Source organism: Hoplias malabaricus, chromosome 1 (assembly GCF_029633855.1).
Source record: "Hoplias malabaricus isolate fHopMal1 chromosome 1, fHopMal1.hap1, whole genome shotgun sequence".
In the NCBI taxonomy this organism is placed as follows: domain Eukaryota; kingdom Metazoa; phylum Chordata; class Actinopteri; order Characiformes; family Erythrinidae; genus Hoplias; species Hoplias malabaricus.
The window spans coordinates 71,831,616-71,858,829 of record NC_089800.1 but is presented as its reverse complement, the minus strand read 5'-3'; the positions used below and the strand labels follow the sequence as shown (position 1 = coordinate 71,858,829).

Genomic DNA, 27,214 nt, shown 5'->3' with positions numbered 1-27,214 from the left:
GACTGTCAGCAGAAGACTAGGTAAGATGGGTGGATTTTTGCAATGTTGTGAATGTTAAAAAGGATGTTTTTATAATAGAACTAACACGAGAATCAAATGTGTTTTATTAACGTTAAACGTGGATTTTTTTTGACAACCAGCTTGTTTCATAGTGCTCAGTTCAGTGGTGAAAGAAACCATTTTGTTTTTCAAAGTGGCAACTACATTGAGGTTGAGGGACTCGAATGAGCTGAATTAGATATTTTGGCATGTTCCTCAGGAGAAGTGAGAGTGTAAGAGATGAATAATCACAGAAGCACATAACTCAGCCGTGGCCTAATTGTTAGAAGACTGGACCCGTTACTGGAAAGCTGCCGGTTCAGGGCGGAGGGACATCTATGGCTAAAGTGCCCTTGAGCAAGGAACCTAACTACCAAAATGCTCCCTGGGCACGAGGATGGCTGCCCCCTGCCCCTAATCACTGGTGTGAGAATGTGTTTGTGTGCTCCCTGCCAAGAATGGGTTAAATGCAGAGGTCAAATTTAATTATAGAGTTGCAAAATTATCATAATATGTGTTGCTAAGTCAATATAATGCAGAACATAAGCTGGACACGGGGAGATGTAGCAGTCAACAGCGACATCAGCGTCCTCTCACCCAGAGATCACTCTCAGACAGGAGCTGGCAAGAGTGCATGTACGTCAGACCTCTTAATGTCTGTTAACAGTACGTCTCATAGAAAATAGTGATTACTTTGTCAAATAAGATGAATATCTGAAATGTGTTTAGAAATATGCAACTACAACTTACTTGTTGCCTTCTCCTCTGCCCACAGGTACGGCACAGACAATTCTGGGGAATTGCTCTCCAGCCACATGAAGAATTGCTGGAAAATAATAGAAAGATTTTATATCATGATCTCAAAGCATCACTTTCTGATACAAAACCAAAAGCTTCCATACTTATTGGAGGTGTAGTAGCATTTCTTTTAATATTCCATTGTTTTTCCCCACTTCAGTCTCACCTCATCAGCCTGTACTTTATCCACCAAATCTTTGAAGGCAGCGAAGCGGCTGAGGCGCACCATCGCCTCACTCTGCTCAGTGTTCAGTCCCTTCACCTTGGGTAAAACTGTGCCTGTCAGGACAATCTCCTTCCCACGCAGGAAATGCTGGAATTCTGAGTCATATGGTGGTTCACTGGAAAATTCAAGAGAGCAAAGAACAGAAAATCGGTTTTCTGTCCAGATCAATTTTCTTTGCTTTTAGAAAGCTTGCCATAGAAAATAACTTCCCCAGTTCGGTCTTGGGCACTTCAGCAGACAAAATGTTTGCATTCTCCTTTGTCACTGTATGATTAGACGATACTATCTTCTGGCAGATGTCTACTACATTATGTGCAATTGTGTGCTTACCTGGTGATGCCTTTAAGGTTGATCCTGGCCAACAACATAGCAAAGGTGATGTGGTCCTGGTGGAGCATACCTCGGGCCACTCTATTAAAAGCAATCTGTGGTTTAAAAAAAACAATATAATGTGAATTTATATCTAAAAGGGAACTGCTATCCACTATTTTGGTCACTTGACTAGGCATAGAATTTCAATCTCTAACTTTTTTGTTAAATAAAGTCTTACCTGGAACAAGTCTTTGGTGATGAGGGACAGACGTTGTGTGTGGTCACTCACGCACTTTAGGTTGGCATTCTCATATAGCACAGTATGGTAAATGTCCAGGAAGAAGTGCAGAGAGTACTGATACAGGAAATGCATCTGCAAAAGAGCATAAAGTTGTTATATACATTTACTGCAAATATGATAACTATAGAAATTTAATGTAAGGAATATCACCATCATGGCAGACCTGGTTAAGAGCTTCCAGTGTGAAATAGATGCTGCTGCAGGCAGTAGACAGTGACAGGTATTGCTGGGACACAGATTCCACTTCCTGCATGACAATATCAGTTTCCTCTACTTTCCTTGTCACCTCTGCTGCTTCCTTCTTAAGGTTCTCTAGTGTTGTGATGATGGTGTCATCATCTAGGATACGACCTTTGACTTCATTAAGGGCCTGCAGAAGGGATTTCTCCAACTGACGCAAACGCAGCTGGAACTCACCTAAAAGGAACAACAGATTGAAATTAGGATATTCTCTTACTCCTTAAGAATCTCACACTGGAAGTATACACCACAAATTACTATGGTATGAGTGACCAATGATAAGACTATATACACACAATTTGAATTGATAGCGCTACTCCTAATCATTCCTGTAAAATCTACTGAGAATTTTCTAACCCTGCAGCTTGAGAAGGTCTGAACGTTTTTCATCCACGTCTGGCCGCTCTGCCTTCAGCACCTCGTTGAGGCACTGACTCTGCAGACTGCTTCTGGTTACTGTGAAGTTCACAAAAGTCACACGCGAGCACAAATCTGGGGGGAACTCCACCTGTTAAGTGTAGACAGCCCAACTGTTACATTTTAATCAGCTATTGTGTTAGAAAAATAAGACAACATATATATTGAGAAGAGTACGTACAGTTGGGTCTCGAGTGGAAAGGAAAATGACAAAGGAAGGAGACAAGTCAATGTCCTGGTCCCCAAGGGTGATGAGGACTCGTCCACCTGTTCTGCGCACCTCTCTGTTGAGCACAGGGTTCAGGATAGGATCATAGCTCTCCACATCCTGAAAATGGTGAAGAAAAGCAAAAAGCTGTGTTGAAATTTAGAAACATATTTAAAAGCATTACCTACTGTAGAATAAATCAGTGAAAAGTTTCAAATGTTAACGCTTCCAAATTATTGGTGTGTATCAATTAAAACAAGCACAACCTGACAAGCCTACTTTTGTTGGTTTGCCATAGTATTTGTCATACAGGTGTCTCTGGCATTTCAACAAAAGGCAGTTAAGGTCCACAATACATACCCTTCTCATTAGGAGGTCCTTCACAAGCTTAGGTGCTTCATATCAATGCCTTTATATGTGGTTTTGATTATGTGATTTTGTGTTACAGAAACATGTTGGGCAGGACTAATAAATGTGTCACAAAGATGTAGTTCAAAAGGATCAGTGTGATTGTAAAATTGGTAAGGAAATGGATTTTTAATCATTTAGCTGGACTTGCACATTTTGTAGCATCAGTGTTATTTTATTCATTTTATTTAAAAAACATAGGCTCCGGACCCACCGCGACCCTGAACTGCATAAGAGGTTTCAGACAATGAATGAATGAATATATTCTTGATATTTCTAAGATCAAGGTTTTCTTGATTGGAAGGAGAAAAAAAAAAAAATAAATAAAAAAAATCACAAATATTTATTGAATGCAACATATTCAAATCTGACGTTGTACCCTCCCTTTTGTGCTCATTTAGAAGCTCTGCCTTCCAAACCTATGTGAGGCATTGCTATTATTACTGCATTTATTTACCGTTTGAATCAGCACAGAATTTATTTTTATCTCAAGGTTTTAGGATGTGTAGCACACACTGTATGCATTTCCGAATTTGGAGTCAGCTACACGTTTATGTAATAAAATTTACTGCATATTTAAAACAGCAAAAATAAGTCAATATTGCCCAAATATGTAGGGTCGGCTAACAAAGTATTTATGTTTAAAGGTATGTACTATCGAGAACCGAGTCACGTCAAATCAATTTGTGCTAAATTTTAGTTCCAACGTAACACATTGCAGGCAACGGTGAACTGAAAATGGTCTCAAGTGTGTGTGATTATACATTTCAGTTAATGGTATTGGAGTACTGGTTTACTTTGTTTCCCCATTTACCAAGGAGTTGGTACAGACACCAGATCCTTTTCTAGCACACAAAAGGACCAGAGGCGCAACATTCTCTGGATTTTACACAACTGTATTGGATTAAAACTGTATACAGCATCTTTAAGTAGTAAAAATTGTATAGATAAAAAATGTGAATGCAACACAAATATATTTGAGAGAGAGAGAGAACGAAACTTAAATTAAACGTTAAACATTTTCAGATTAAATTGCTAGCATTAGTATATTAACATCATAACACAAAACATACTTAAATGACTAGTTTTATTTTTACCTGCCCCTTCAATGTCCTTTACTAAGAATTCACGTACATAAATTCAAGTAAATGTAGTTCTTGGTGACAGACTGCATACCTGCACAAGAAGAGGGTTACCAAACCTCAGGGCACTTTCCAAGTTCTTCCTAAATGCATCGTCCAAGAAGCTAGTGCGAGTAATCTTGCGATCCTTATATTCATTCATTATAAACTCTGTGGCCTGGCCAGAAGGATCAATGATCAGTGGATACCTAGAAATAAAAGAAATTTACACCTTAAAATTATTATATATTATAATCATATTAAACATTAAATAGAAATTAGTTGTTTGCTTCTATAGTAAAGATATTGGATCTGTCCCAAAACCTAGTGAGCTGTCTACATAAATAATTTATATCATAATTTGCATGCCCCCAAAACGTAGACTGTCCCAATTCTTAGATCTCATTATGCTACCAATTGAGATAATTTAATCTGGCCAAATTTTAAGGCTGTTTCAAACTGCTCTTCAGCCGCGAAGGCAATTCCATTATGCAATACAAGCACAATTCCCAGAGCAAAAATAATTAAAATCTAAAAAAACAAAAATAAATAAATAGATAAATAAAACAACATGAAGATTAGAATTCATTATACAGAAACGCTGAGGCGACGCTCGCTACTGAGGCAAGTAAACACCGGCTGCGTGCAGTGGGCAAGAACAAGCAATCGTTCTCTTAGGAGTGTTTCAGTAATCTGCCTCGAGGTCAGACGACCATTAGAATGCTGCCTACTTAAACAGCTGTCTATGTAGGCATCTTGCTAGGTTTTGGGACAGACCTATAGTGTAAAGCTGTCCTGAGCAGAGAACAAATTCTCAGTTTTATCTGCACTGTATTTTCTTAGATGGACCGAGCATGTACATTTTTGTTTTGTACTGTGGAAATGAACCTTCCAACTTTGCTTTGCCCTCTCCAAGAGGGAGAACAGTGACTAGCCATACAGCACTGTATCAAACCTCCAGGTGAAAGCAAAAAGAGATATTCCTCCACAGGGTATAAAGGGGTGGGTGGGGGGGCAGTTTTGAAGCATTTGTTTTGGTCTGAGGTACTGATGCTCATGTGACATCTCATGCCAGAAATGTCAGATATAGAATGAAACCCCCCATCATAAAATGATAGATATAGAATGTCACTTTTAAAAAAAATATTTCTGGTCTATACAGAAGAAATGCAGAGCAGTATTTTTTTCTGCTGACCTATTAAACCTCTTGAGCATGATGGCATTTTCAGTGCAGAGATCATCAGCAGGCAATGAGCTGGCCTGCCAGCGTAGCCTCTCGTCTGCATTGGACAAGTATTCTGTACGGGCAATATCTGTGCGGAACTGGTGGAGACAAAGCATGTTACTTGTTATGAAAGAGGTAAAGTATATTAGTGACTTCCAGAGTGTTGGTTTTTCAACTGTCACGTGTAATGAACAAATCTGAATGAATAACATGGGTAAATGAAGTCATACCTGAATGTTGGCCTGCTGGAGGTGGTGTGACCAGGTGGTAAAAAGGTTCTGCCTCATTTGCTGATCGAAGTAGCCAGCATAGGCAATAAAAGCAGCAGAAAGCAAACAATCACCAGCAATAGTAGACATCTGATTTTTAAAAGTCTCACTGGTCTTCTCCCAGCGCTCTCGCTCAGCAGACAAGCTCTTCAGCAGGGCTGTGCTACGGTTCACCTGTCATTAAACATGTAAAATGTGACTGCATTGCTACTAATGAGCAATAAATGGTCATAGGCAAGAAAAGAAAGCACTTTGTGCATGTGTACACTTAGACAAAATGGGTTAGATTATATTAATACAATATATACAGTAAACAGTTGTATTTTAATTAATATATTAAAACAACACCCATGGCTATATATCAACAGCCAAGGCATGCCGAACTTGATGGCAACTTCAGCATATATCTGATGATACAGCAGACAATCTACAATTTACGCCATCATAGGTTCAGAAAACAATCAGGTGGTGCATTATAAAGTAAAACAGCAGGACAAGTGACAGGAGCAGAAGACAGATAAACAGTAACTGAGTAACACCTTAGCCTCTACAGCAGCCAGGTCAGCCTTGATGGCTTGAGCCTCAGAGATGAGCACAGCATACTCTTCTTTGTAGCGGGCAATGCTGGCCTCCAGGTCCCGGATCATCTGCTCTACCTCTTCAGCCTTGGTCTTGTTATCCTTTGCATCATCTTCCAATTTCTGCAGCTCATTTCTCAGAGGCTCGACTCGCTTCAACATGTCTGCGTAGTTCAGCTGCACATATAAAATTAATGTCAATGTGTAAGCAGTTAGCAGAAAAAATACTAATAATCGAAACATGGCTTCAGAACGAATAGGAAATCCATTTTTCATTAATGACAACCGTTTTGTGTAACTAATCATCAGTTCCTGAACATTAAAGGTCGTTTTATACATCCGCGTCAACTCTACATAGAGCCTGCGTTTGTAGGCTACGCAAGAGCCCTATGTTTTTCCCCGCATGGTTCTGCTTCTCAGAGTTATTTTTTTCCCCAGCGACATCCATATTCTTTCTTTGTTAACCCTGCCGTCCACACTTAATACGAGAAAATAAGAACCACTGACACAAACATTTTTGTACTGTAGTTCAAAGGTCTATTCTGTCGCAACTATGTAACTAAATACAGTGCAAGCAAACAATGTTTTTATTATTTTTTTTTTTTTTAAATACATTAAACTTATCACACACCAAGGCTGAGAAAATCTCCATGAATTTGCTGCTGTTTGCAGTCCCTGTAGTGGGAGTTAATTTCTGTACTCCTTAGGTTCAATTTAAACGGTTTACTGATTACTGGCCAATCACAGTGGTTGTACACTGTGTCAACACGATGCATAATTACATTTCTGAAAAGGTGCATGTCAGGCTATGGCGTAGGGTTTACATCAACATATTGCCTATGGCATAGGTTTTAAAGCGGAAGTATAAATTGGGCTTAATATTCAGCTGCCCAGAACAGAAGGAGGTACTGACCTGTGCAATGGCCCACTTGACCATAGGCCCACAAGCCAGTGATGCCCTATTGACCTGCTCATAGTTATAACTGGGGTTGGACATGTAGTTCTTCTTCATCTTCTCACGAATTGCATCACTGAATCAAGATAAAGACAATAATTACAATGAAAGTCTCGGAATTTGAATTAAATATTAGCAAATGGGTGGGACAATAAGGAATTAAGGGGAAAGAATGGGAGTGTAGTTAAATGAAAATTCCCAGCTAAATTTAAAATCACGTATAAAATTAACTTTGCTGTTTGAGAAAGAACTGATATGAAAAATTAGGCATGAAGAAAAAAAATATTTAATTGCTATATAACGAAATACTATAAAGATGTGTGAGCCTAATTGGGGCTAACAGGGCTATTAGGGTTATACCTGCCTGGGTGCAGACAACTCACGTTTCTGCCCTACCCACACAGTTAAACTGCAAAGTCTTAAAGGCAACTCTATAAATGAGCTGCTATAATTACCGAAAAAGCAGAAATCAAATATAAACAGACAATACCTCATGTCCTCTGAGACAAAGTTGACTATGCTGGAGATGAAATTGTCTCTGATAATAACTTGTCTGATCTTTTTCCAGTCATTAGTCTCCTCCCCAAGCAGGAGGCAGATAGACTCTAGTGCCAGTTTAACAGCTGCGGGTGGGTTGGCCATGGCACGCACTTCAACAAGATGCTGCTTCTTTATTGAGCTGACGGCTGGGGAGGGAATGGAGGAATGGGGAAGGGAGGAAGGGATGGGAGAGAAGAATGGAGAAAGGGGGTAGGTTTTAGGACCATGCAGGACTGATGGGTGTGAGGGACAGGGGAGCAAGATGGCCATAGCATACAAGAGAGTAGGCTGTGTTCACACTTTTGATATTCACCTCTGGTTTTTGGGATCTCTATATTAGATCATTTAGAACTAAAGGATTTTTTTTTTGCAAAAACTACCACCCAAGTCCAGTTGAGATGTGAAACTTCTTGACCAAATAATTAATTTATTTCATACCAACTGGGGAATGTAAACTTCCAATACTCATTAGCCATGTCAGCCTTTAAGCTCCAGTTCAAAACTAAAGATGCAAACATCAGAAAGCAATGAAGCTTTTGCTGGTTGGCTAAGAAAATAATTTTTGATCAAATGTGGGGTAATTCTTTGAATCCAATTATGGATTTGAATCCAATTATTAATTTGAGCCCTAGATTTTATCCCCAGTGTAAACTAGACAAGCTGCCAGTGAACAAGCACCCCTCTTGCAACCACTACGGTCTGTTGCTCTGCCTGCATGTTTCAGTCACCTGATCTCTTCAGCAGAAAAGTTAACGATAGTGGGGATGAAGTTCTCGCGCATTATGATGGAACGAATCTGCTTCCAATCGGTGGTGCTCTCGCCCAGCAGCAGGCAGATGGATTCTAGAGCCAGCTTCACTGCAGCTGGTGGGTTGGCCATGGATCGCACCTCCACCAAGTGCTGTTTCTTAATGGACTTAACAGCTACAAACCAACAGGAAGACATGCAGTACAGCAGCAGGGTCCAGAAAAGTGAAAAAAGTGATTAAAAAACCCCAAAACATTTTTTTTTTTAAAAAGCAGCACCGGAGTTAGCATAGAGAACAACACTGCGACTAGAACACTGTAGAAAAGTGCAAAGGAAAAGCTAGCAGATAAACTAGTGAAAAGTGCAATATAAAGCCAGAATCAAGCAGAGGTCTTAAGGGTTCACCACAGAGTAGTCTATGCCAGTATACAGCATCATAAAAGCATCAGTTCTATTACACATAGTAAGAATAAGGAACTGTTCAGTCATACCATTTTGAGCTTCAATGACAGCAGGCTCTACTTGGTCCAGGTCTTGTTTCACTCTAAGCTGTTTGTCCTTGATGACTTCTTGCTGCTTATAGACAGCTTCCTGGATCTCCTGACTCATGACCTGTAAATAAAAAGCCCACTTGTAGCTTACAGTACCCTATCCAACTCAACAAATATAACAATGTCAGGTAAGTGAAGTAGTCTTGCCTTCTTCTTTTCAGCCTCCTGCTGATCTTTAACCATCTTTTTTAGCTTGTCATTGGCAGCTGCATTTTTCACCTCCAATTCCTGGCTCTTAATTCTTAGATCCCTGCGCAGCTCCTCAACCTGTCAAAAAGAACTTGCATTAACTATCTCAATTATACAGAGAATTTCCATTTGAAAATGTTATGTCAGGAATTATGTTGATATTTCTCTCTATGAAACTGGACTGAAGCAAGATTTTCAAAATGCTGTAAAGCAGTCCATTTGTACTTTCACACAACAGGTTAAAATGGCACAAATCTGATTTTGTGATGAAATATGATTTGGTTGTTCTGTTGTTCACAGCCTATACAAAAAGATGACCTATATATTACATCAGTCTGAACAGATCACGTTCTTAAACTAACCTGCATGTGCAGAAGGAATGTGTCAGGCTCAGTGACCAGAAGCAAATGTATGTCTGCTCCATCCAAAACATTTTTTTTTTTTATAAATTAAATGGGGCATAAATTAAACACCTCAAACTAAAACGAAAATGCTTTGGACCAAAGTCTATGAATCATTTTAAATGGCCAGACTGATGTAAAAGTTACATGAACTCAGATCTGGCTGTTTAGACAGTCGTATTGCCATATATCGGATATGGCTTGGATTTCAATAATATAATATATGAATGAAAGTGGCCCAAATCTACAAAAATAAAACATCTGTGCCTACATACGAAGAAACAGATTGGATTTAGGCCACATTTACCTGCCGTGTGAACATAGTCAAAATGTCCAATTTACTTTCACAAAACAATCTGAGCATTCTTATACACTACAGAAACAATTGAGAGTAAAGCTTGTGTGTTACTACTAAAAAGATGAAATATCACAAAAGTGATAACCGGGAGCAATCTAAGCATTTACATCCGCATTACCTGATCCACAGTCTCTTTGATCTTGCGCAGACCAACATTAAGGTGCATCTGTTGCTCCTCCAGCTCACTGCGCTTTTCATTGAACAGGTTGGCATAATGGTTGATGAAGTCCAGGTAGTGACGTGGCGTGATGGCCATGGTGCGACCGCCACGCTTTGCAAGTCGGTTGTTAGCCTTTGTAAGGAAAGAAAGAAAGGTAAACAAAAACTCCATTGCAACAAATCAGAAAGGCTTGTAGTAGAAAATGGGAAATTCCCATTACAAACCTGATGTAGGGTCTGGTGCACAAACACACAGCCATTGACAATTGCCTCACGGTGGGTAGGAGGTTGTGGCAACTTATCGTATACAATGGGCATGTAGTCTGGCACTTTATAATTGGGCTTTTCAAGGTCCATCTTGCTTGTGAACTCTTTGCCCACTTGGTACAGGGCCTCAGTGGACCAATCTCCAAACCAGTTCAGCACACACCTAATGATCAAGGCCAAAGTATATAAACTTATTTAAAACACTACCACTTTAATTGACTTTATATAAACACACAGAAGAATGATAGTAGACGATGTTACATGCAGCTTCAGATTATGTTTTAACCGTAAAAAGCAAATAAGATGAAAATACCTGTTGAAAAGAGCAGGGGAGGTGGCAGCACGGTCCTTCAGGCCTTCTGACGAAGGGTTCATGGTAAAGACTACATGCAGGTTCCTGATCACTTGACTGGTGAACCACTTGTACAATTCCTCATGAGTGTCCAGCATTAGACCCTCCTTCTGAGCACCTTCCTTACATTGGGTCATTAGTGTGGCATATTCATCACCCTCAAACAGACCAGGAACCTGCAAAAAAACAACACATGGAAACATACTTTTTATAATAAAAGTATTAAAAGACAATAATGAAGTAAAAAACAAAGGAAATCTTAAAAACATTTTGGCTCCTCTCTAAACATTTTCTGAGGCTCACCTCGCCATTGGCAAGCAGCGTGTTCATGCGTTCCAGGAAGCCAGAATCTAGCACATTAGACTCATCCATGATGAAGGCAATCTTCTCATTTTTGCATCCAGATCTACGAAGGACAGTTCGCAAATCTTCATCAAAATCTTCCCCTGTGTATTTCCTGTGGACCTGTAGAAGTACAGTTAGTCATTTGTAAAGGTAGTATATGCACCTACCATTTTCAAACAAAAAAGTGGAATGTTACAGCATTGTAGTAAAGGTTTTTATGCAAACCTTGATCTGATAGACACTCAAGCCATTCATCCAGGCCACAAAGCGTGACAATGTGGTCTTTCCTGCTCCACTGACTCCAATCAGGAGCAGATGGCCCTGTGGTTGACGGAAGATTCTGGAAAGACAACAAACAATGTCACATAAATGTTTTGTAAGACAAATAAGTACCTAGTGCAAGCAAAATTTTCTTCACCTGTCAATTCTCAACACATGATCCAAGACCTCGTTGAAGAGCACAAGAGGAACATCTAGCTCTTCCTCATAGAAAACCTTCAGACGGGCTTTAACATAATCACGCAATTCTTCTTGTTCCACTGGGATGTAGTCCTACAATCAATGTATTAAAGAAATTATTTATTACAAACTTTGCAAATAAGTCTTGCAGTCAAAATGTTTGTTGCTTCCAATTTCTGACATCTTAAAATTACCTTGGAGAGCCAATTGCTATAGAGAATGGGGCGGTTAAGGGCCTTCTCTCTGTCAATGTTGGGGAAGTGCTTCAGAGCCACATTGTCTATGTTTTCATCCGTCCACCGTCTTTCCTCATCCTCCACCAGCCTGTAATTAAAAATGTTAATATTTTCACAATAAGAAAAATGAATTATTCCTTAGATTTGTTAGTTCGTACCTGTTGAACTACCTTTAAAGCTGCTAAATTTTTAGAAGCTGAAAAATCTTTTAATTCACCTGTCCTGGAAAAGGCGCAACGCCTCATGGGCCCAGATACGGATCAACCCCTCAACTGGCAGTGTCTCCAGGGGTCGCAGTGCCTCAAAGATGCCTCTTACCCAGCGGGTCATCTCTCTAGGAGAGTATATATAGTGGGGCTGGGTGTCTTGTGTAAATCGCTCCTGTATTGAAACAAAAAGCTTGGTGAAAATGAAGAAAATCAAAAAATAAAACCTTAAGCTTGGACCTACACCTTTGTTCAGACATGATGGAAGTATTTCCACAAGAGTAGGGTCTGCAAGAATGTAGGGGCACATTTCTTAATGGTGTCCGAATATTTATGTTAAAGGCAGTTTCCAGTGAATCTAATATCCAACCTGAGACATGGTGTAGAACTCAACCATGGCAGCGGTGAGAGGCTCTGCATAAGTGCGCAGTGAGGGAATCAGTCGGAGCATGGCCCTGTTGAAGGTGCCATAGATCTGGGTGAGGGAAGCAGGTCCTGGGTAGTCCACATACACCACTGGGACATGACGCAAGAACCTTTAATACATGCATAAATATATTACTGAACCAAAAGAGAAAAGTTTTTGCTTTCACTGGCCATTTACTTGATTTATATTAAGTTAATTTCCTCCATTATGAAATGACCAATTAGGTAATATGTGCACCAGTATTTAAAGCAGTTAATTTGGTACAAGATCAGAGCAAATAAACTTAGAAGAGAACCTGTGAGAGAGGGGCTTTCTGCCAGGGTCTGTAGGAGGGTTACAGGCACCCACAAACTGGATTCTCTCCAGTTTCACCCAAGTCTGGTCAGAGGTGCGGTAGAAACCTCCATGTTCCACCATCTACATGGTAGAATATAAACAGAAAATAAAAAACTCCACAATAACCACAGGCTTAAAGTACTATGGAACAACACAGTTCAATCCCATACCTGTCTTATGAAAGATATGACTCTCTGTGTGCCATACTTGTCCATATCTGGGAGATTGATCTCATCACAGAAGAGCACCAACCACTTGCCCAGCTGCACAGGCGCCAACACCACACCATTAGGTGTACGGCGGTATTCACAATAGTGATCAAATGTCTTTAGCAACAGCTCTGGTGTGGTGGCACTGGAGAAATTTAAACCTACAACCTGCATCAAGACAAATATGATATTAAAGCAAGCTAGTTAAGTAAATACACTGCTCAAGAGAGTATTTAGACGTTGTAACTAAACTTCAGGCATATAAATTCACTTCACTGTCTTTAATTCACTGTCTTCAATTAACTGTCTTAATCAGAAAAAAAAAAAAAAAATACTACATTACTCAGTGTTATACATTTTTTATACACATTTTAGCTTTACACGTATTGATAGTTTAGGTCAGGGGTCTTCAAATCTCCCATAGGATTCAGGTTCCAGGCTGTTATAGTCAAATCAAAACGGGAAGAAATGCCCGGCTGGAAAATGGGTGTCTGAGGTACCCTTGTGCAAGGCACTGAACCCACGGCACCAGGGTTGGATTTAAATACAGAAAAAGCATTGTACATTACATTATTTAAGAGGAAAATACCTGGGAATATAAATGTTTTTAATTATGGAGTTACATATCTATATATTGCTTGACTGCTCCTTTAACTGAACTGTGGAGTACACCTGCTGTACTGACCTCCATGTCGGGCAGGGCACGAAGGGCGCTGAAGAGGGTCATGGTTTTACCAGAGCCTGGAGGGCCACACAGCACCAGAGGCTTGTGCTCAGCCAGCCAGGTGTAGAGCAGAGCTTCGTGCCGCACTGTGTCCAGAGTGGGTACCACCACATCAGGAGCAGCTACTTTATGAGTCTCCACCTCGATCTGGGGGACCTTGCCCTGCCAGGACTGCCACTCGCCTGTGATGGACACCTGGAAGGAGAAATTATAAAATAAACCTGTTTTCTGACAGTATTACCTCAATTTTTTGTAAACTTGTGTTGAGATATGTCCTTGTTAGAACTTTTTGAAAATACTCTCATGAGGTTTGGAACAAATTGATGAGCTAAGAGTAGTCTTTGTTTACAAAGACTGAGCCTTAAGTGGATGCTCTTTTCATACCTTTTCTAATCATCAACACAGAGTTGAAGGCTTGAAAATGGTGTAACTTGATTATTCGGGGCATATGCACAAGCACAAAAAATATCGGTTGAAATATCAGCTAAAATTCAAATTACTAAAAAAAATTAAAAATAATTCACAGATACGTTTTTATCATTTACAGACTGGAAAAATGCTTATATTTAAACTGTTATATAAACAGGTATAAAACCCTGTAGAATATATACAATAATTCTCTAATTTCTAATCAGCATTGCTGAATGTGTCTTCACCTCATAATCAATTATTGGCACATTCGGTGCAGATGGAAGGGGCACAGTGGTTATGCGGCGGATGTATTCTCCGAGCTCTGCCCTCATCTTCAGCTTCCCATCACCAGAGAAAGACCACAGCACAGCATAGATCAGGTATTTCTGTATGAATTGAAAGAGGGAAAAACCCCACAAAATTTATTTCAGTATTGATCTCAGCTCTCAAGAAGTCTTGGGAAACTACATAACCAATTTAAACCCTGGTCAGAGCAATTTCTGCATGCTTAAAATAGTTTAGTAAACTATCAAAAACACATTGTTATGTACCAACAAGAGTGAAAGGCTTAAAAGGAGATAAATGTGTATAGACACACCTGAATGTACTTCTCCAACTGGTCAATGGGCATGGGGAAATCAGGGTGGTTGTTGTTGTAGAGGGCAATATTGCGACAGGCCTGGTGCAGCATTGAGAAAAGGGAGCCCAGACAGCGTAAGCGTGTGAAATCCATGATGTGCTCCATCTTGGAGGCATGCTCCAGGGCCTTAATCACTAGCCCTGTGGAGGTGAAGTAGGGCTGCAGTATGGCTGCAACATCCCTCTGGATCTGTACCAAAAGAAGAGGACAAGCAATATAAGGTTCAAATAATAATTAATACATGTACAGCTACACCTGGAATGTAGCCACTCCTGCAATTGAGGCTGTAACTGAAATATCAGGGGAGAAAAAAAAGCATGAACTTCAAGTGCATTATTGCGATTATACTACAGTTTGTTATCGCCATTATTAGGTTTTATAATAAAGAAGACAGTGAAATACTACTTGTTTATCAACCTTCCATGAGGTAGAATAGTTCCATTCTCTCACATATTCCTTTTTGCTCTTTTCAACAAATTGTGGATCTGTAACTTGTGCAAAGTTGAACCCGTCCAAGATTTTTTTAACCGTGGTTCTCTCCAACGAGCCTGTCAGTGTCACCAGATTTTTTGGAAAACAAAGCTGCATTATTTAGAGTTGCTCTCTGTCATGTGTAAATGTTGCATTGTTCTGAGGTCTATGTCTATAGGTAGAAATGCACAAAACTGTTCCAAATTAGTTTAGTAAATGGGAACAGTTCTGGTTCCTCATTGGTGGAAAAGCACCATCACAATTTCAAGTTCATGAATCTCTGATCTGTTCTGTTCTGATTCTCAGCTTGGCAGGACACAATTTTTAACCTCTCCTCCCATTTATAGTGTGTCCCTGCACTTATTAAATTTGCTGCATTTCATCTCTCCATCATCCCTGTCCAATGACTCGATCTCACTAATGTGAATCTGGTCCAGTCACCAGGGGCTGTTGACTCATGAATCCTTGTGCACAATGTCTCATTTTCCACTTAAATGTTCCTCTTAAAATAGCATCACCTCATTTGTTGGAACTCAAATAAAATAATAAATTTTTCATTCTTCATGTCCTCCAATTTTTCCCAGAGCAGGTCAATATCAATCTTTTGATTTTTACTTCTACCAATGCATTAGCAAGACATTTTTTGCTAGATCCACCAGATAGGTCGAAATCTGGCTTTATGCTGTGTGGCTGGCCAACATTTCTGGTGATGGTAGATGTTGTTTTATATCTACAGGGGGCTGGCTTACACTTCTGTCAATCCAGGCTAAAGACAGTGCATCAAGAATGCATGCAAAGCCTGCAGTTCACTCACTACCAACCTATTCAAGAACTATTAAATGGGAGTGAGTTCTATCAAACAGAATTCACCTGACCTGACATCACATCACATCACATGACTTGAGATGCACACATTTCAATGATGCTGAATTTATATTGAGCATCTCTCAATGCTCAACAGCAAAATATGCATAACATATTCTAGCAGCACATGTAACTTTAACATAAACCCTGAATGACAGAACTAATCTGTAGTCTCTGTAGTATATGCATTGAACATCCATGTCTGGTTTGGGGAAATTAAATAAATAAATACAATTTCCCACATTACCTGGAGCATGGGAGATGCAGCCTCTTCTCCCTCGTCCTCAGAGCCCTTGCGCATGCGCTGAGCCTCATCCTCTCCTTCATCCAATGGGATACTCCGCAGGCGGAACAGGAAGTTGTTGAAGATCATGTCTGTGCTGAGGACGTCTTCACTGAACCAAACCATGCCACAGCGGGACACAGTGGCCAGCGTGGCATACTTCAGGTCCTGCACCTCAAACATGACGCGCACCTGTGGATATAAATAATTATTCCAACCATGGCCTCATTGTGCTGTCAGTATGAAAGGACAACTCTGATTGTTCTTAGTAATTTGTGCAGTATATTTACTACTGCAAAAACATGGCTGCCATTCTATTTGGATACATAAATTATGGCAAAACCACTGTCTTGTGCAGGAGCTGTGGCTTTGTGATGCCAGATTCCAACTGTATTTTAAGCTAGACGGAGCAGAGATTGACAAATATTCAGGAACCAAAAGAGGCACCATATTGCAGTGGCAGACTAAAGCCAGCACCACCATACTTAGTTCTTATTTGTTACCTCTACAACTCTTTGCTCCTAATTTCCATTAATTTAAACTCTTTCTCAACGTTGTGTGAATGACAGGAGCTACGACTGGTGGTGTAGGTTAAGGCACAACCTCAACACAATTTGATACAATACGGCTATACTCAAAGCAGCACTTAAGAATATTATTATAGTTATTGTCCATTTAATGAGGATTTAAGTCAAGCTATTAGCCAGAAATATAATTGTCCCTGGAAATTTGCATAAGTAGAATATTTGTACATTGGGTGGCAGGCTGAGACGTTCTCCATTTGGAAGGGTCAGCAGCTTGTTGTCATCCAGCACAGAGTTCAAGTTCTCTACCCACTCTGGATCGACATCACCATCAAAGATGATCCACTGTCTCTTCTGAAGTTCTCCACGGACATTATCAATTATTCTAAAAAAGAAAAACAAAACAAAAAATTATTTCTCTAAAGCATCAAATAGTTAATCTCATATGTACGCTTATTTAAAGGCTACAAGCAAATCGGTGTATACAACATGTGAGGTTTCCAACTCCATCTCCATTGAACTCCATGGTAAACGGATAATCACTACTGCCCATAGAATCTACAGCATTCACATATACTGTATATGTATCCATATACAAGAAAACTGCATGTACACTGTATAACCTTGTATAATTTATTAATATTTCATACCAATATATCAGGCTCAATAACGCATATATTCAAATTACCCATATATCATATATGTAATGTCTCATATCTTGTTATACTTTATATATACACATATTACATATATATACACTCCTTCACAGCTGCCCTTAGCCTCCAGCCCCTAATGCCGAACGGCACAAACAGGGATGTGGCCGATTTGGCTACAAATCCTCTAACACCCATCTCCACTGGTCTTACATGTGTTCCCTCACCTCAGCCTCCAAGTCTGCATACTTCAGCTTCTTCCTTTCGAATGCTTCATCTACTGCATCCTCAAATGGAACCGTTAACTCTATGAAATAAACTATCCGTTTACTTTGAGTAGAGCACCATGTCTGGCCTCAGTGTAGTTAACACAATGGACTCTGGGACCTGCAGCTTTTTTCCCTACATCCTCTAGTAATTTCCAATTTTGTGCTTCACCCCATCTAGCAATATTTGTAGCCTGCGACCCCCCTCATTCACAAAGTATAACTGCTGTACTCATTTATTGTAACTTTTTCTATTTGCACTTGCCTGTCTTTGCACTATGCTACTATTTGTACTTTTGGTAGAGCAATAACAACATTCCTTCCTTCCATTGTTATGCGTGTCCTGAGTAACTTACTTTCGGAGCACGTGGGTGAAAAGCCCGTCAGTCCATTCACGGGTATTGGGGTCCAGGGTTCCATACAGATGATCCTTGCTGATGGCTTTGGGGTCAATGATGTGTGCCACTCCTTCCACACCCTCCAACCTTTCCAGGGCTTTGAGCAAGACACGCCAGGCCATGGTCTTCCCGCTGCCTGATGGGCCAACCATCATTAAGCCGTGATTGATTTGGGTGATCTGGTACAGCTGAAGAACCTTGGAGCATAAGATAATGCAAAGGTCATTTTATAGTTTGAAAGTTTTATAACTAGATACAATTTGCTAGATAACAAATGTAAAATAATAATAATTAAAAAAAATATATTAACCCCACATATTTAGCCTAACAATAAGTTACAAATAGCAAGAGAAGGGAACAAATACCAAACCACAGATTTCATGCAAAACTGAATCCCAGAAAATTGCATACTAGAGCTGGGCGATATGACCAAAAACTCATATCATGATAAGCCTAAAAGAAATGGTGATCTACGATATGGCATTATGAAAGCCATAAAAAATATAATGTCAAAGTATTATGTTTATTTACCACACCAAAAAGCACATGCTGCATTATCTAACTGTAATTATAAAACTGTATGTCTAAGAACGACTGATGTCACGATCAAGTTTTTTTTGGCCCTGATACCGATCCGAGTTTAATATTAAGTATCTGCCGATACAGAGTATTGATCTGATACTTAATTTTCCTAGATGGCACTGTTACCCAGTGCACAAAAATTAAACTCAGCCCAGTATCTGCTTGACACTGAATATCTCACTTTAAGAAGCACACTGCCTGCATCAAACCTGCTGCTTAATTTTAATTTGTATAACAAAGTAAACAAATGGTGTCTTCAAAAACGGTTCATATAAAAAATGTAGGTAATTTCATATGAGATTAAAAATGTGATTTTATGTATAAAGTGCTACTTTAATTCACAGATGTGTTAAGCAAAAAATTAAATGTAGTTTCTTTGAGACACTGTGCTAAAATATTTTTTTTTCCCCCGAATTACCCGTTTCCCCCTGCGCCACCAAACAAACCCCTGAGGATGGGACTGTGACTCCACTGACTGCTAAAGATGGACTAAAGGATAGCTGCCAGTGTTAGCTGTCCAATTGGCTAAATAAAAGTGAAAATGAGAAGTGCATTCTCTGTTTAGGGGCCGTGGAGTATTTGCCCCTCTCTCCGGTTGAGGGATAGCAGCGTGTCTCAAACAAATCATGGTCTTAACAGCGCTCTTTTTTGGAATTAAATTAAAGCTTCACCACTGGTTTAATTTTTGTCCATTGTTGACTTACTCAGTTATCAGAGAGGTAGACCTGAGTGTGGGCAAGATAAGTGCTGAAAACTGCAACAGCGGCATACACGAACAATGGCAGGACAGCATGGTGTGTGTGTGTGTGTTTGCGTACATACATACACATGCATGCCTAGGGACATTTGTGCACTTTTAAATGTACTCAGATGGAAACCTGCATATCCTCAACATAAATATGGTCATTTACAATACTGTGCAAAAAATACTATCAAAAATATTGATATTTGCGATACATCCCCCAGTTCTAGCTTGAGCTCAAGTCACGTTCATGCACCTGCGTCAGACATGTCTTATCAAATATAAAAACATAACAGTATTATCGTGAACAATATATCGCCCACCCTTAATGCATACCAATACAGGCTTTGTTTCATTGAGGGGATGAATGAATAAACATTACATATGCATCCATGAAAGAAAATGTATCAACAAAAAAGTATTCCAACTGTCCTGGCATTACCTTCTCCACCCACATGCTTCCGACATCATCACCATCTCCATAGTTGAGGTACATCTCTGCACAGACCTTCTTGAGCTCCTCCCTCAGAGCAGTCATTTCTCCTCGCAAGTACTGCACACCAGGAAAGACATCTGACAGCAGGCTGAAGAGCAGTGGGATGTCCTCTGCCACCAGCTTGGGTACCATGGTTTCGCACACACTCTGGATGAGAATCTGGAAAGCAGAGGGAGGTAAATAGAAGAAACAATTTGCATACCTTTAAAATCCAGTAAGGCACAAATTTTGGATTTTTAATTATAGAGGTTATTTACTACTTCAGAAATGGAAAGTCATTCCATAGTAAATTTTAATGCAACCACCATTTTACTTACAACTCACCAAACATGGAATGAGGATGACATTTTGAAACGGGGCAGAATTGTCCTCTTATTTCTAGGACCTCATATTTTAAGATCGGATAAAATGTCCTTAGTTACCTCCTGCTCAGGAAGATTTTCTGCAATCTCATTTTCATCCACATCCTCTCCACGCTCACACTTCTCCCGTTTGATCTTCTGAATGCGTTCTCTCTTCACATTTCCAGCACTAATCAGCACACTCTTCAGAGCTCGCAGACCAAAATCGTAGTGAGACTGAGAGGAGAGCTGCTCATCACACAGCCTAACAAAAATGAGAGGATTTATGATGCAGACAAGCTCAAAACTTATGTACATTCGATGGAAAATAGTCCTGCAATGGTTCAAATATATTCAATCATTTCATTAAAATGCATCAACTACCCAAAGGTTAATTAGGTTTTTCTATTTTAATTTAAGACCACTTTTCAGAAATAAATCTCATTACTTGAAAAAGGGAACAATCTTCTTGGCGAGGGTCTCAGCAGTGCGGAAGCCCTGTGAGTACAACATGACCTGGGCAATGAGTTGGCGGTCAGGTTTTGTCATGGCGAGGCTGCGGAACAGTTTCTTCAGGTTATCCGGCAGGTTCGATCGGCCAGCATAGCCAGGGTTCATGGTGATGAAGATGGCCATTTCAGGGCTCACTTTCACCTGTTTGTTCAGCAGTTCAGTGGTGACTGGGGTGCCTGTTATTCAATAAAATAAACTAGTTAGAAAATAAAATAAATAAATAAATAATAACAATACAAAGAATATCCCCCACACACCCCCAGCAAAAACTGCTTGATGACTTCCAAATGCATCTCTCGTAAAGTTTGATGTTTTGTACAACATTACAACATACAGATAAGATACAACTATAAGGTACATACTGCGGTCTCGATTGGGGTTGCTATGTTCTCTCAGGGCAACCTGGATGTACTGAACCTGCTGAGAGACAGCAGACAACATCCTCTCCTCTAGTCGGTTAAACTCATCAAAGCAGCCCCAGGCACCCACCTGACACAGGCCGACAAAGATGCGGCCCATTGCCTGGAGGAAGAACCAATACAGGTTAATTGTTATCTGGTGTAAAGTATAAACATTATTCACAGCTAATTCACATTTTTCATATTCAGTAGTGCTGAAAGTTTAAGAAACACTTAGAAGTTTCTAAATTTTCAATCAGATTTCCTACAAGTAGAAATATGCTAAAAGGAAAAGAAAAAAAAAATGGACAAAAATATTAGACTTGGTCACATATTAATTGTGGAAAATGCTCCAATATTACATCTGTGTTAACAGCAAATGGATGTGAACATTTGTTTACAGTATCTTGTGTGGCCATCTTTGTGCACCAATAACTACTAGCAACCAAAAGTCATCATTGATAACTCCTATACATTGGCATTTTAGCAGATCCCTCCATACACCACAACTTCAAATCTTATGTTGGCAGGTTTCCTCCCATGAACCGTTTCCTTCAGGTCCTTCCACTATGTTTCTTTAGGGTCAAGAATTTGAATTTGGAATTACAAAACATTATTATTTTTTTAACTTATTATTCTTTTTTAACCATTCTTTAGTAGAATTAATTTTGTGCCTAGGCTCGTTGTCTTGCGGCATGATCCACATTCTCTTGAGATTCAGCTCACTAACAGGTGTTCTGACATTTTCCTTTAGAATGTGCAGGCATCTCAAAATTAATTGTTTCGTCAATGATGACAAATCATCCTAGCCCAGGTGCAGCAAAACAGGCCCAAACCAGGACCAGATGGATTGAGGTTTTTATGCTGGAATGTAGTGTTTCATTCTCCAAACATAACACTTCTCACTTCACAAAATTGTCTCCACAAAGCCATTCACAAAACATTGTTCCAATGCCTTTTAGTTTGTGCATGTGATCTTTAACAAACTGCAGATGGTGACATTTTCCAACCTGATGAGAATCGACAACTCCTTTGTTTAGTCTGCTGATCCTAAAAAGTTCATATATTTTTACTACATATCTATTAAAGTAATACCTTGACTTACGAGTTTAATTTGTTCTGTGACCAAGCTCGTAACTCAATTTGCTTGTATATAAAATTAAATTTCCTCATTAAAATGAATTGAAAAGCTATGGTAGTATCCATTTCAGCCCCCCAAAAACCACACCAATATTTTTTGTTACATGTTTTTAAATAAGAAAATTGTACTTTATAAATAACAAATAATGTATAAAAGTGATACATAAAAGAATGTAAAGAAATAAACTGGTTCTATTAAGTGTATTTAACTTGAAGATCAGATGAAGATGCTCAGGTTAAGGAGACTGGTGGAGTTTTTCCATTTCATGCTCTATCGCCTAACTTACTCGCTACACACAACGCTACAATGCTTAAAAAAACAAATACAGCGATACGACATTTGCTGGGCTACCTAGTGGCGGGTGGCATAAGATCGCTCGTTTTTTAACTTATATCACGACCAAGCGACGGCTCGTATCTCTGAGCATTCGTAAGTTGATTCACTCCCAAGTCAAGGTTTCACTGTATTAGACAATATTCCTCATTTAAAAATGATTCCATGTCTAATATTTTTGCCTGATTTCACATACGTTTGATTTGGTTCTATATGTCCTTTTAGGCCTTGGGTGAAAATCTGAAGTTTTAGGTCAAACGTATTCAAAAATCTTGAAGCTTCTAAAAGGTCCACAAATTTAAGTACATAAAAATAAGCATTGTCTTCATGTCTGTTTTTACTAGAACATATTTGCCTGACAGCTTAGCAAATCTATTATGTTATTATTAACTATAAAGCTCTGCAATAACTATACCTGGAAGTCAAAGGTCTCATCACAGTTGAAGACCAGGACGAAACGCCCAAGCTGGTGGCCAAGCGCTTTGACCGACTCAGTCTTTCCAGTTCCAGCTGGCCCTAGAAAAAAAGGTATAAGAGACCTATGGATAACTTGCCAATGTTGAAATTCAATGATTAAAAACACCCCAGTGTATTTACCATTAAGCTACACCATACCATCAAACATGAAGTTGCACCAATTAACTTCCAATAATGGCACTAGATAACTTAATTTAGTAACAGGACTTACCAAAAGGTGATCCTCCCAGGCGAGCCTCCAGAGCCTGGGTCATGGTGAGATAGCACCGGTCAGTGAGAGGGGTCTGCACCAGTTTCTCCTGCACACCCAGGTACTCAAAGCCATAGTTAAACTTTGCATTGGCCATCTGAATGGACAATTGTTGCAGCACGTCAGTTTGCTTGGGGTCAAAGTAGAAGCGCATCTGGCTTAGCCACTCAAAGGACTTGGGGTTGTCAATTTTGTTCCTAATGAGAGTCCTGGTCACATCCCTCTGGTGGACAAGCTCTGTGATCTGAACAAATAAATCAGAAAGAAGAATTTTCTAAAAACCAAGTTGGGAATCTCTATTTTGAGTCAAACTTTTACCATTCAAATTGGTGATGACTGGGCCTTGTTAAAGTTGTCAAACATCTGGTGAAACCTGATTGGCTGGTGATGGTCCCAATTTTGCCCATAATGAGTTGTCCTTACATTTTCCCCTTAAAGACTTGTCCATAGAAGCAGCATGACAAACATCAACCCTATTCGCCTTAAGGAAGCTGAGATATAAGTTTCAGGTTATTACAGTACCCCCATATGTTTTTTCATAACACCTCAGAATCGCATCAGTAATTAGAATCTGAAAGTTGAGCCCATGAATAAAGAATACTCGAGTTACCGATCTTCGAGTAGAAAACATAACCCAAAGAGGTTCATTTGCATATGGTGGCCATCTTTAATCCAAATTTTAACATTTTTAAAATTGTTCAACTTCAGACTCCTGCAAACATTTTGGCTCAAAACGTAAATAAACTGCAAATTATGTAAATAAGGAAAAATGAAGTGGGCAGAGCTTATGGGTTATTGAGGCTTTATTTTATGGTCTGACACAAGGAATCGGGGGGAATCATCTCTACAACACACGGGGTAGCAGATAAAAGGCCAAACGCACTGACCTTTGCTGTAGTGTCTGACAACCTGAGGTGTGTTGGTTTCTGTGTGATGTGTGTAATGTCAGAGGGTCTGTGGTTGAAGTGTATAATGTGTGAGCAGTGCTCTTAAAATCTGACAGGCTCCTTCAGAGTTTAATTGTATATATACACAGAAATATTATATATGATTAAGATGCCCCTTTATGTGCTTGTGTTTTAGCACAAATAGTAGATTAATAGATTAATCTGTATAAACTGACTAACTGATATGTTTCAGGAACAATTCAGCAACATTGGCCTTCACTCTAGCATCAACTTATGTAGAAATTACCAATAGTTGACCAACTTTAATTTTTTTGGTCTGTGTAATTTATTTTATGGCAGTGGCCATTTAGTGATTTCCAAAATCCTTCCAATAAAGGAGTGGAGCATGAATTCCAAAAATCACACAAATACAGCTGTAACTCAAACACTCAAAAATAACAAAGATTCAAATGCAAGACAAATATGAGGATCAGAAGACATGATTCAATTGTGGTTCCACTGCATTTCTAGATAGCCCTATAACACATGAAAAACTCATGCTTGAAACCATTGTCCTATTGTAGCGCTCCCTGTTGGTGGATCTTGGTCATATTGGATTTGCTGCTTCACAGTAAGGCTCTACATGTCTGTCAAGTTTGGTCTTGATTGGGCTTTAGTTCTTTGAGTTATGCCTGACAATGTATAAAAGCTCCACCCACTTCGATTCACTGATATTTTGCGATGTCCAAATGTCAACTTTTTTTTATAACTATTGACCTACAGACTCTACACATTGCAACAAGACCAATTGTTTCTGGACTGGACAGTGTGCAGAGTATGCAGTGAATCAAACTGCTTGTCGATACCCTTAACTTTCGCTGAGATATTCAATTTTCTCTATTTGAAAATGTGACTTGCACCCACATGAACATACCATTCATGTTTCATTATGATATGACCTTGTTAAGGGTGTCAAACAGCTACTGAAAATTGTTTGTCCAATGGTGGTTTTTTTTTTTTTTAAATATAACATCATCATAGAATCTGATTCAGTACCTGCATACCAATTGGACAATCCCATGTTACGTAACAATTTTTTTGTAATAGCACCCCCTAGGCTTGCAGTTGCACCATGACATAACCATATCTTCCAGACCCTAAAAGGATCAACCACATGATGTTTCATATCATTCTGGGAAAGCATTTGTGAATTATAGCTGTTTTTTGACAGAGAGCTCCACCCCTGTTTTTGGTCTGGAAGCCAAGAAGTGATGTAATTCCATTTCTTAATAATTATTAAAGTTCAGGTTCTTAGGATTTTGCTCATACCATGTATGTCCATTTTGGGCACAAGTCCAGGGATTAGCTCATGCTAATCATGTGTGATTTTGCATATTATGCTAATTAGCTAACAATCTAAGTGGGCAGAGCTTTTATGTTCTTGAGGCTTGTTCATATGTTCTGACCCTGAAGAATCAGGGGAAGAAAATTTAATTTCTACGTCACATGGAGGAGAAGATACAGACCTTGACGTTGAGCTTCGCTGTAGCGCCACCATAAGGCCAATCAGTGTAATTTTTGTTGCACACTAACTACATCTACCACCCAAGTGATCAAAGTGTGGCGCCTGTATGACCTACGGTCTCTTCCACACGTTTTGAAGACCATGTTTCCATCACATTTTGATGACGTACAAAAGCACTAGGGTTCTGCGCACTGTGTGCTTGAAACCTCATAAAATAAAAAAACCCTTACCAAATGTTCCAGTTTTTTTCTGCGAATAGGTGGTTGCTCCATCAGCACTGTGTCAGCCAGCAGATTCAGTGTGGCTTCCACATTGGTCAGCACACCTTGTAGAGGAGCCATGTTGCCTCCCCCTGCAATTGTGGTCAGAGCATTCTCCACATTTTCAGACCAGTCAATCTGAGTGGACAGAACTACCAGCTGGGCCTGAGAGTAGAATGAAGAGAGCACATAAGATTTCCTGTCTTGCAAAACACAAATTCAAGATACTGATCATTTAAGCAGTAGTTTGTTTAGTCCTGTTCTTTTGAATACCTGGTATCTGTCAATCCAGTTAATGTAGGTACCAAGGTCAATTCCAGTGTCCGTGTTGAAGGCTCCAACCTCAGTGACTGCCTCAGCCAGCAATTTGGCCAGTGTGACCCGCATCTCCTTCTCCACCAGAGTCAGCCACTCATTGATCTTTGGGTGTTCCGTGATGGACACAGGAGTCTTGTAGAGGATCTTGAAAGCAGCAAACAAGTATATAAACATGCAGTTGATTTCTTTGACAGAATTATTCACCTATCATCTAGCAGTGTATAATAAGATAATTATCAAACAGAATAAATTCAAACAGGTACAGTTACATCTTTATCAAAGTGCAGAAGAAATGTGTCTGTTGCTTTGCCCATTTTTTACCTCTTCTCCTTCACGAGATGAAATTCCCAGGACTACAGTGTTGTCTTCATTCAGGAGGATGCTGGCCACTCCAGCAAACATCTTCTTGAAATGTTTCTGCAGTTTAGCCACATTCTTGCTGTTGCCAATTATTTCAAGCAAGTCCTCATCACCAACAAAGTAAAACCTGCCGACAGACAGTCTAGTCAAACATTCTGAACAAACTGACCTCAGTTAGGGTAAATAAAATAAAAGATTATATCTTAACCTTGGGAAGGATGAGCGCTCTCTCTCTAGATATTCTCCCAAAGCCTTCTGTATCTTTCCAAGGAGATCTGCCAGCCTCTCTAGAGACCTTTGAACTCCTTGGATGTTTAGGACATCCATGACAAGGGGAGACTTTGTCACCTTCTTCATTAGGGCCAGGAACTCTGTGCTAATACTACATACAAGGGCATATGTTCAATTTACACATATTAAATGGTTATCATTAAATAAACAGTGCTACAAAATATACCATTTCTACCACAGTTCATT

At 39.5% G+C, this 27,214-nt stretch overlaps 1 protein-coding gene across 2 annotated transcripts in view; it reads right to left on the bottom strand.

Moving 5' to 3' along the window:
- Positions 1 to 27,214, bottom strand: part of dync1h1 (dynein, cytoplasmic 1, heavy chain 1) — a 52,450-nt gene that overhangs the window by 12,050 nt on the left and 13,186 nt on the right. Inside the window, exons 23-64 of one of the 2 annotated variants that reach the window (XM_066672851.1) lie at positions 26,946 to 27,119; positions 26,699 to 26,864; positions 26,333 to 26,521; positions 26,030 to 26,224; positions 23,349 to 23,631; positions 23,076 to 23,176; positions 21,151 to 21,310; positions 20,724 to 20,964; positions 20,357 to 20,540; positions 19,881 to 20,093; positions 18,073 to 18,311; positions 17,026 to 17,182; positions 16,238 to 16,465; positions 14,614 to 14,844; positions 14,261 to 14,401; positions 13,566 to 13,799; positions 12,842 to 13,048; positions 12,631 to 12,752; positions 12,279 to 12,444; positions 11,920 to 12,083; positions 11,661 to 11,790; positions 11,426 to 11,559; positions 11,233 to 11,347; positions 10,966 to 11,127; positions 10,624 to 10,838; positions 10,269 to 10,473; positions 10,003 to 10,176; positions 9,084 to 9,203; positions 8,877 to 8,997; positions 8,366 to 8,561; positions 7,056 to 7,173; positions 6,104 to 6,319; positions 5,526 to 5,738; positions 5,266 to 5,393; positions 4,126 to 4,279; positions 2,515 to 2,661; positions 2,274 to 2,424; positions 1,840 to 2,093; positions 1,614 to 1,748; positions 1,394 to 1,488; positions 1,004 to 1,178; positions 790 to 865 (exon numbers count right to left, since the gene is read on the bottom strand). In XM_066672851.1, coding sequence (XP_066528948.1) covers positions 790 to 865; positions 1,004 to 1,178; positions 1,394 to 1,488; positions 1,614 to 1,748; positions 1,840 to 2,093; positions 2,274 to 2,424; positions 2,515 to 2,661; positions 4,126 to 4,279; positions 5,266 to 5,393; positions 5,526 to 5,738; positions 6,104 to 6,319; positions 7,056 to 7,173; positions 8,366 to 8,561; positions 8,877 to 8,997; positions 9,084 to 9,203; positions 10,003 to 10,176; positions 10,269 to 10,473; positions 10,624 to 10,838; positions 10,966 to 11,127; positions 11,233 to 11,347; positions 11,426 to 11,559; positions 11,661 to 11,790; positions 11,920 to 12,083; positions 12,279 to 12,444; positions 12,631 to 12,752; positions 12,842 to 13,048; positions 13,566 to 13,799; positions 14,261 to 14,401; positions 14,614 to 14,844; positions 16,238 to 16,465; positions 17,026 to 17,182; positions 18,073 to 18,311; positions 19,881 to 20,093; positions 20,357 to 20,540; positions 20,724 to 20,964; positions 21,151 to 21,310; positions 23,076 to 23,176; positions 23,349 to 23,631; positions 26,030 to 26,224; positions 26,333 to 26,521; positions 26,699 to 26,864; positions 26,946 to 27,119 — 7,229 coding nt within the window. Of the gene's footprint in view, positions 1 to 789; positions 866 to 1,003; positions 1,179 to 1,393; positions 1,489 to 1,613; positions 1,749 to 1,839; positions 2,094 to 2,273; positions 2,425 to 2,514; positions 2,662 to 4,125; positions 4,280 to 5,265; positions 5,394 to 5,525; positions 5,739 to 6,103; positions 6,320 to 7,055; positions 7,174 to 7,587; positions 7,784 to 8,365; positions 8,562 to 8,876; positions 8,998 to 9,083; positions 9,204 to 10,002; positions 10,177 to 10,268; positions 10,474 to 10,623; positions 10,839 to 10,965; positions 11,128 to 11,232; positions 11,348 to 11,425; positions 11,560 to 11,660; positions 11,791 to 11,919; positions 12,084 to 12,278; positions 12,445 to 12,630; positions 12,753 to 12,841; positions 13,049 to 13,565; positions 13,800 to 14,260; positions 14,402 to 14,613; positions 14,845 to 16,237; positions 16,466 to 17,025; positions 17,183 to 18,072; positions 18,312 to 19,880; positions 20,094 to 20,356; positions 20,541 to 20,723; positions 20,965 to 21,150; positions 21,311 to 23,075; positions 23,177 to 23,348; positions 23,632 to 26,029; positions 26,225 to 26,332; positions 26,522 to 26,698; positions 26,865 to 26,945; positions 27,120 to 27,214 lie in introns of both variants that reach the window. The other variant, XM_066672859.1, reaches the window with a different exon arrangement.